The sequence below is a fragment of the Musa acuminata genome, chromosome BXJ3-4, assembly GCF_036884655.1.
Source record: "Musa acuminata AAA Group cultivar baxijiao chromosome BXJ3-4, Cavendish_Baxijiao_AAA, whole genome shotgun sequence".
Classification (NCBI taxonomy): Eukaryota; Viridiplantae; Streptophyta; class Magnoliopsida; order Zingiberales; family Musaceae; genus Musa; species Musa acuminata.
This window is the reverse complement of record NC_088352.1, coordinates 48,187,501-48,196,872: the sequence shown is the minus strand read 5'-3', so window position 1 is coordinate 48,196,872 and position 9,372 is coordinate 48,187,501. Positions and strand designations below refer to the sequence as shown.

General features: G+C 37.2%; 1 protein-coding gene across 3 annotated transcripts in view; it reads left to right on the top strand.

Annotated features, from left to right (window-relative positions):
* The first annotated feature begins 372 nt into the window (after positions 1–372).
* The window catches only part of LOC103982260 (uncharacterized), a 28,961-nt gene continuing 19,961 nt past the window's right edge, over positions 373–9,372 (top strand). Inside the window, exons 1-6 of one of the 3 annotated variants that reach the window (XM_018825346.2) lie at positions 373–502; positions 1,777–2,102; positions 2,184–2,278; positions 3,731–3,830; positions 6,970–7,068; positions 7,248–7,410. In XM_018825346.2, coding sequence (XP_018680891.2) covers positions 1,943–2,102; positions 2,184–2,278; positions 3,731–3,830; positions 6,970–7,068; positions 7,248–7,410 — 617 coding nt within the window. In that variant the 5' untranslated portion in view covers positions 373–502; positions 1,777–1,942. Of the gene's footprint in view, positions 503–1,776; positions 2,103–2,183; positions 2,279–3,730; positions 3,831–6,963; positions 7,069–7,247; positions 7,411–9,372 lie in introns of all 3 variants that reach the window. The other 2 variants (XM_009399137.3, XM_009399138.3) reach the window with 2 other exon arrangements.

The window sequence follows — 9,372 nt, the reverse complement described above, 5'->3', positions numbered from 1 at the left end:
TGGAGACGCCGGCAAGGCAAAAGATGAACGGTTGAGATCGTTTTTAATAGATCCGACGGACTTGGTATCCCAAACTCATACCTCGCTCGCCGTCAGGCATCACCGTCCCGAAAGATGTTGAGCGGGTAAAACAACCCAACAATTTATTGGGCGTCAAGGAGTGGAGGCCCACCGGTCGTGAGACAAAGAGTCAACGTATGTTCCCCACCACAACCGAAGCAGGACTACGGTGTCGACGTGGGTCGGACTCGATTTGGGCTGTATCTATGATCCACGTGCTTGGAAGGGCCGTAAACGGGCTCACTCGGGTCAGGTTGTCGCTGTGCGGCCTCCAGATCGGATCGGACCTCCGGCTTTCTCCGGATCCGTTAAACACCGTCTTCGAGCCGTCGCTCATATGTGTTGCCTCGAACTCCCGTCTTGCCTTCCATTTGCTGGGGCGCATCTCGAGTTCCGGAGGATCGACGACGTCGGCGGCCGCGGCCGCGATCCCAGCCTCCAGGTCCGATTCCTCAAACCCTAGTATATTCTTCTTCTTCTTCTTCTTCTTCTTTTACGCCCTTGCTAATATAATCTCTTTTAGGTCTTTCTTCTTGATCTTGATTGTTTTCCCGTTCGATCGCGCGCTTTTGATTGCTTAGAGTTCGGTTCTGCTAGGTTTTGTTGTTTCTCTTTGGTGTATTTGCTAACTTTCTTGGATCTTGGTCTCGGTTGGAACTGAATGTGACATTCTCCGGTTGTTAATCGTTCTTTGATGAGGGTTCTTCGGAGTTTTAATTCATCGAGTGCCTGGCGAGGTTATGGGTATGTGCTAGAGGAATGCATCGGTGCAATCTTCGTAAGTTAGGGGTTCGTGAGATCGATTACTTGTTCTAGAACCAATAGTCTCTTTTGGAGTATTACTAGTTTCCTAATGACGTTATCCAATTTTCTTGGATCCCGGCTGAAAATTTCATCCTCTGGTTGTTAATTGCTCTGAGATCGTTTCCGCTAAAGGAATACATCTTGTGCTAACGCATAATCGCTTTGCGTTTCTGGGGGCTGTGTGAGAAAATTTTGCATTGTCCCGATCTTTATGCATTTTTTGGGTCTGTGAGAAAACATTACTTGATTACTTGTTGTAGAGCCATTATTCCTTCTTCTGTAGTATTACTAGCTTCATTAATATCAGCTAAGTTTTCTTGGATATTGGTTTCAGAATATTGGCTGTAAATAGCATTTTCTGGTTGCTAATTGTCCTCTGGTCATGTATGCTAAAGGAACATGTCTGTTCGATCGTCATGCATTTACTTGGGGGTTGTGAGAAAATTTACTCGATAACCAGTGGTAGTCTTATTTAAAATAACTACTTTCAGTAATTGCAGTAGTAGCTTTATGGTGACCCTTAATTCTAAGCTGTAGATACTTGTGAATGTCTATGACTGACTTCTCTTAGCTTGCTCTATTCTTCACTTGGAAAGTAGCAGTAGATGATGAGGCAGAGTCTTTGGGAACTTGAGGATGCTCAACCACCAGGAGTCCTGGGTGCCGGCTTTGATGATCAATTTGCATATTTTTTTTTGTAAACATTACTTGTTATTGCAATGCTTTATGAAATTATAATACTGTTGCAAGACAAGATAGAATGTCTGGCTATGTTATTGTTACACAAACGTCACTAAAAGTTGCTAGAATGCATGATATGTTTTTCTAAGTTTTCAAGTATCTTCTTCTGCACATGGATATTCTTTCAAGACTTGGAAATTCACATTCTTTATGCTTTTAACAATTGAACAGTTTTGTGATTCTGCACCGCCTGACGCTTTTCTATTTCATACTTCTGTGGTGATGGAAGCCTGCCAGTTAAGAAATTTGATCTGACGTGGTGTCCTCCTCCCGAGACCACAAATTTCCAGAAGCTTCTTGTGGAAGAAGATTAATCGTACTACCTTCGGAATATAAAATGGATCCTTTAAGATCTTATTTGGGGAGACTGCTACAGGAAGAGATCACTCCAGTGATTATGGTCCTTTCAACTCCGCTTGTTGAAGATGCTTGCCAAACGAATGGACTAAATTTTATTGAGTTGCTTCTTCCATTCTCTGTGTTCAACAAAATTAATGGTGGGAAAGTATTTTTTATTTTTTTAATGTTATTGTTTTTATGCCATCAGATAGTTTTCATGTAGTGTGCTTGTTGTTCAGTACCTGTTCGTACTGCAAGTGATCAACCTTATAGGCTACAGATGTTCAAGCTGCGACTGGCTTATGCCTCTGACATACACCTGCAAAATTATGAGGTAACTGTATATTGTTGGTTAGTACTTCTGATCATGACAGCTTATTGCATCTAGTTATTTTCTTTATGTAAGGATAGTCTCTATTTATACTTGCAATGGTTCATCAAGACATCTGGCACCAAGAAATTGCATTAGGTATAACGATAACCTGTATAAGTTACATGCACTAGTTTGCAGGTGGAGTAATTTTACTTGTTGGAGGGTGCTGTATCAAATATCTATCTAATGTAGTGATGCATAGAAATGATTAAAGTTCAGTAAAAAAATGTATTTGGAAGTGGTGCAGCAATTATATGGATTCCTTTTGCATCTGCTTGATACTGATAGCACTAGTTGCTGCTTAGTCTTGTGGAGTTCAAACCTTAGTCTTCGGAGGTTAGATATTATTAAACCATTCAAAGTGATTTAGGTGTTGTAAAATTTAAGTGGGATGACTAATCCCCTAAGAATGACAGTTTGTATTAAGTTATAGCGCAAGAGCTTACCTCTTTTGCTTAACTGGTAGGTTTGATGTGTTAGGTGATGCTTGAAGATGGTCCATGCCTAGCAGTTTCAATTGTGCCAAGTTCAGTATGTTTTACTTGAGTAGGCCAAGACTTATATGGCTGAATGCTAATACAAAGTGCAAATATTACTTTTGAGGGTTCTTTACAGCATGTGGTGGCATGCTGATCTGTGCCACAGGAGGGGAAGGTAAAGACCTTAACTTGTTGGCTTAACCCATTTAAGTCAAAAACTGGACCTGACATTGAATCAACCTGGAATGGCATGCTTGAGAATTGATTAAGATGGAATCAAACTCTTGTTATTTTCATGCTGAGACAAAGCATTCTCACTATTTGATCTTTTATAATTACTTAAAACATTAGATGTTTAAATGAAGTAACTGATACTCATCCAAGAATTTTTCTAATGAGTATTTGTATTCAATTTCAATGCATATTTTGCTATGAGTGTTACAAGCATTTAGAAGTATGTTTTCCATAGAATATAACTGATTATATGATATATTTCTAATGGGGTGTTATCCATATTCCATAGGTCACTAATTTTCTCTACCATGAGTTCAGTCTTGTTATTATTTATGTCACTGATTTGTCTGGACACAGCTGTATTAGTGTATTATTTGTTACTGCTAACTGATAGTCAATTTTGTCTGTGTATTTCAATTAAATAATAGTTTAAAATGGATCTAGCAGCCTTAAGTATATTTACAATTTTTTAATAAACAAGTACACATATGCAAATGATTCAATTACTATCAGTGGCTGAGTAAGATTTGTTATTTGGCACTTGATGCTTTGAAATGCAGCAAGATGCTTATTCTGATAAATTGATTATAATGCATGTCTCGATGCAGGATATGCAGCTTGTATTTGGTATGCTAGTTTAATCATTGAATGGTCCACTGTCTATCTGATGATATTATTGACACTGGTTGTTTCCAATCAGGCTGCAGAAGAGCATTTGAAGAAGGTGGTTCTTGATGCCAGCCAAAAGACCCTCACTGATTTGATTTCTGAGCCACCACAACTGGAAAACTTGCTCAAGAGTGAGATGGCTTCCCTTCGTCTCTTAATTTAATATTTTTTCTTTGAGTTTATGCTCACTTGCATGGATTTGTATTCTCCATCCTTGTTTATTTGAATAAGAAACTGGAAGCTTTTGGTATATGGGAAAGGTGTTCGAGTCTTTTCTTGGGCTTTGTAGACCAGTGAGTGTTCACTTTTTGGAGGGAAATTTAGGTTGACACAAAAAAAAAAGTTTCTCGTAAGCGACTTGTGAACTGTTTTCATTAATTGCAACTCTATTTATATTCCAAGATAAATCAGGGCTTTTTTTTTTTTGGCTATCTTGCTTTTATTTTCCGGATAGTGACAACTTCTTTCCTTTTTCTCAACTCCTTATTTTATGCAACACTAACAACTGTGTTCTCCTCATAAAAGGAAAATAATCTCTAGAAATAAAAATAAATTTGATGACATGTAGAGCAAAAGAAGTGTGGGATGATCAAAGAACATGGTCTGCTGAAGATGAAGTACATCTACAGTAATTAAAGTACATGTATTATGATAACTCTCATGATGAAAGTTTCATTTAATGTTGAGACTACTGATACTTGAGGCTGGGTCTTTGATTCTTTTAGTTGGACGTTGGAAGTTGGAACAAATAGTAATTTTACTAGAATGATTATACTCATAGCATAAATTATTGGTTGGACTGGTATGTACAGACTGATACTTTCATGATGAGAGGTTCATTTAATGTTGAGACTGCTGATACTTGAGGCCGAGTCTTTGATTTCTTTTAGTTGGATGTTGGAACAAATAGTAATTTTACTAGAATGATTATAATCATGGCATAGATTATTGGTTAGACTGGTATGTACAGACCGATACTTACTGGTCCGACCAAACACATGTTATGGACCATGCATTTAGGTACTGCTTGATATCACTTATTTATACTTTTTTTATTCAGTAACACCAACACGGTATGCCACCTTGTATCTCAGTACTTTACCAGTATGCTTGTTGTTGAAACTGGTATTGATAGATATCTAAAACCTTGATTATAAGTTTATAGATTTTCAAGTTTAGTTAGATATACAAACATGGTATTCTCTTCATTGTCAGTCCTTGACATCTGGGAATAAGCCAGTTATAGGAATCAACACTTGGGCTTGTTATCATATTTTTTCCATCTGTTGACACTTCAAGGAGACAGGCTTTTAATGCATGGTCTGTTTAAAATTGCATTTGGAAAGGTTTTCGGTATGGATACTGGTTCCACATGAAGCACTTGATGTCCAACCAACTTGCATTTATTTGGCCGTCTCATTATCTATTACATGGGTAAAATGAGTTTGTGAATTTAATATGATTTTAGGTACATGGTTAACAAACTTTTAAAGTTCTAATTAGTTGGATTATCAAGTTTTATCAGACCATATGCATTTGGTTGTTAGTGTTTTATCAAAATAATTTGACGGTGCAATCAATCCAAGTCTTTTAGATATAATGACATGACATTTGCATTTCTGATTCTAGAACATGTCAGTGCCTTGTGCTGATAAATAAAACCTATTATTTGTGCCTTTTGATATCATGCGACATCCTTGTATACACGATGTCAAGATGAAACAATGCAGGATCTACTCACAGAAAAATGGTTTTGGCATAACTTGGATACCTTTTTCCCTCAATGGTGGTTTATTTGAACCATTTTAGAATACTTTGCCTGTGCAATTATTGGGACCATCATTGCACTTTTAGTTGCTCTGTTTAATAGTGTACATGCCATTTAGCTTGTGAATTTGAATATTGGTTGGCATCAAGGTTCTACAATTTTGGTACCTGATGGGTTTATGCTGGCGGATTGATGCATGGTACATCAACATGCATTGCAGTACCAAGAATTGTGGAGGGACAGGATGAGGGAAAGGGAGGAGGTGAAGAAAAAGAGGTAAAGGAGAAGAGGAGTTAGGGAAGAGGAGTGGAGTACCAGGTGGCATGAGATGCAGATCAGCGGTTGCAGGTGGCAAAAGGGAAGCGAGTTTAAGGAAGTTGTGCATAAAGGAGGCGGTACAAGGTGGGTAAGGGACTTAGGGTTAATCTAAATATCTAATTAAAAAGAAGTTGTTTAAGATAAAAAACCGAACCGAGCTTACCAAATGACATGCCTTGTATCGAATTTGGACTGCCTGAAATTGGGTGGTCCACATTCCGGTTTATGCCCAGACCAGTTTAGTTGCTGTGTTAGTGTGTTCAATAATGTTGGTTATAACAATTGTTATCTTCCAAGCCTTATAAAAAAAATGTTTAGAAACGTGACGAAATATTGCGACCAGCTGTTTCCCTGGCTTCAAATCCATTGATGATGGAGCAAAATTTCTAGCCGACCTCTCTAATTGTAGGGGTAAAGATGTGTACATTGATCATGCCAGGGTCCTGCATTGAAGGGAGCCTTATGCATTGTATTCACTCTTTTATTTATAAATATCTCACCTCTATGTAAGCCTAACAGCATAAGTGACACAGATATTGTGAATTTCTAGTCCTTGCAGTAATATTCTGGGCTTTAGGCTTTCCCATTTCTTTTGAAAACTTACACATCACCATTCTTTATGATTCTTAGAAAGTAACTTTCTTAGGACTGTAAACTTTGGCGTTTGGCTGAATTTCAGTAAAACTTCTTAATTTTTTAGTTTCTGCAGATTCCCTAAGCTACAGAAGAAAGGTGCTGTGTTTTTTTTTTGGGAACTTGTCCTTTCCAGTTTATGACATATTGACTAAGTTAATCTTTTGTGAGTTTTGTATTTTTTTTTTGTGAAATCTGTAAACCAACATAAAATGCTATTTCCAATTTGTTTGTGGAGTGTGGACTATTCCAATGTCTTCTTATTTCCATGAGCCTATATGCTTTCGGGACACGGTTTGCTTCCATTTACTTGATGGATCAGTTCCCTCCGCTCTATATCTGATAATTTACATCGTGAAGATCTACATATAACATGCAATTCTAGTGAGAAGTTCTTATTGAAGATGATCGTGGATTTGACACAATGTCATTTTGAATGCTGTAGTGCTTGTTCTGCCGATGAAGTTTCAGTTTCTTTCACCATAAGATATCCTGAAAGGTCTTGAAGCTAGCAAATTTTAATGCTTGGTTGGTTTTCTGTGTAGATTCAGAATCAGATTTATGCCCATCATGGATAGAGACCTTCAATAAAGAGCTTATTCGAACACTATCTTTTTCAGAGCATGAAACTTTTGACCACCCTGTGGCATGTAAGAACTGGATCTTATCTTTGATTTTGATTCCTCGAATTTGAGTAATCAGCTATATACAGTCTCAACATTGTTGTGTTCTGATGGTTCATTCTGGCATTCTTTAAGGTGGGAAAGGCTTACAGTACTTACACTATTCTTCTGTTTGTGCATGGTTATGCTTATGGATCACTCTGCAGGTCTACTTGTGGTGTCATCAAAAGATGAACAGCCTATCAATAGATTTGTTGATATTTTGAATACCAATCAATTGCCATCCCTTCTGAGTGATGGTGTAATGGACCCGAAGGTTTTGAAGCATTATCTACTCTTACATGATAACCAAGATGGCTCACCAGAGAAGTAATTCTTGTTTTCTTTGATTACATTCAATACTATTTATCGGGTTTTTGCTCTCTGTTTTTACAGTGTTTGCTTATTCTTCTTGAGTTTATTGGTTCAACAGTTTAGCTGTTGGATTCTGTTTAAATCTGTGTTTCATTTAAGACATGATGCTAGTGAAAATGATAGCACTCCTCTCTTCTCCTTTTTAGAAGGAATATCTAATGCTAACTCTTTCACTTAATGAGAGGTTTGGGTAGTTAGTGGGTCTTCTAAGATTTAAATAATGGGGTAATATATGTGAGATGTAGTTTAGGAGGTCTGTTAGGGTTTTGACAATGGAGATGACCTACAGGTGTGTTTTTCTTTTCATGTTTTGTTTCTTTTCTTTGGTATTTATTTTATGTTTCTATTGCAAAGGCAATCATTCTGGTTTGATCTTCCTGATGTATTTTTGGTTCAATTTGAAATTCCATTTTTTATTTGCTAAGTTTGCCTTTTCTTCTCAATTTTGGTCTTGCTTTGGTCCTAGAGTGCATGGCATGCCATAGATATGCATGGATCACCATACCAGCCCGTACCACACGATACAGGTGGTGCTTACTGATACGAGGATTATTGAGGTGCAGACTTCTCTGTACGAAGCATATACCTTTGAATGAAATGGAGTGCAGTACGTTGACCAATACAGTTCGTTGTGACTCTAGTTTAGGTTGACACCAACTAGTATATTGATAGGACTATATCTTTTTTCAACCTAGAATAATCCTGATCCAGTTCATTGCTCACTGGGAATGAGATTCTTGACTTTCATTCACATAATCATATGGTAGACATTCAATCTTCCAACATGAAATATAATGTACAAAATAAAATGACTTTAATATTGGTGCCTCATAAACCCACACCATTTTGAGGCTTAGGCTTGTATTTATCATGACCTGATCGACTCATTAACTTGTTGAGCCTAAAACATTGATCTAGAATGCTAGAAGTCATTAAACGAAGTTAATGGTAGTACGCCCATGGAGCATTTATAAACTAATTTAAGTCCTTACCCACCTCTGATTGATTGGGATTAAATTAGGATGTTACAATCTCTACCTTTTAAGGGTTTGGTTTCTTCTCAAGGACCGACATAGTTCGTAGTCTAGAATCATATCCTAGCATGATGTACATGAGGCCCAACCTAGTGATGGTTCCACACTATGACGTGTCCTATATTCCTATTTACGGATAACCCCTTCTGAACCCCTCACCATGACCAATACTATATCGACTTTGATACCATTTATCACAAGCCTGAACTACCAACAAAAATGCCTAAGTTCAAGTTAATAATTGTGCAACTCTTATAAAGTCCTTACTTTCAATGTGGGACTAAATCGAGGTATTACAACAGATTTTTTAGGCTTGTATTAGTTGCATTATGTTAGAATCATTGCGCTGTATTGTTTTTATTGACTTATTGTGTATGTAATGCCCACTTGATTCACATATATTTTTATAGAAATTATACTAAGGATGTAGTTGTTCTGGTCATAAAATGAGATATGTAGTTATGATACATGATATGTGTTCTTGAGACAAGTATCGTAAATGATAATTATTATAAACCATCAAATTTTGTTTTTATCTGTTTGACACACATGGCTGATTTAGTAGCTATGCCAACCATTTTTGGCACTTGGTATGTGATACTTGTACCATTCCTACTTGAGAGGGGACCGATATACATAGGATATGCAACATGGCAATTTTTGCTTGGATGTGTTTCTTCGGAGGTTTAATTGTGCCCTTATACTATGATTCATTTATTAAATTAAGTGTTCGATCTTTTAATTCCATTTTATGTTGCTAATAATATTTTTTCTTAGATACACCAACAAAAATTATTGTGGCAAGGTACTCCATTTTGTTCAGATTGGTACCTAAAAGCCAGGAGTTACCTGTCTGGGGCCACACTGACACTCAGACCATCCC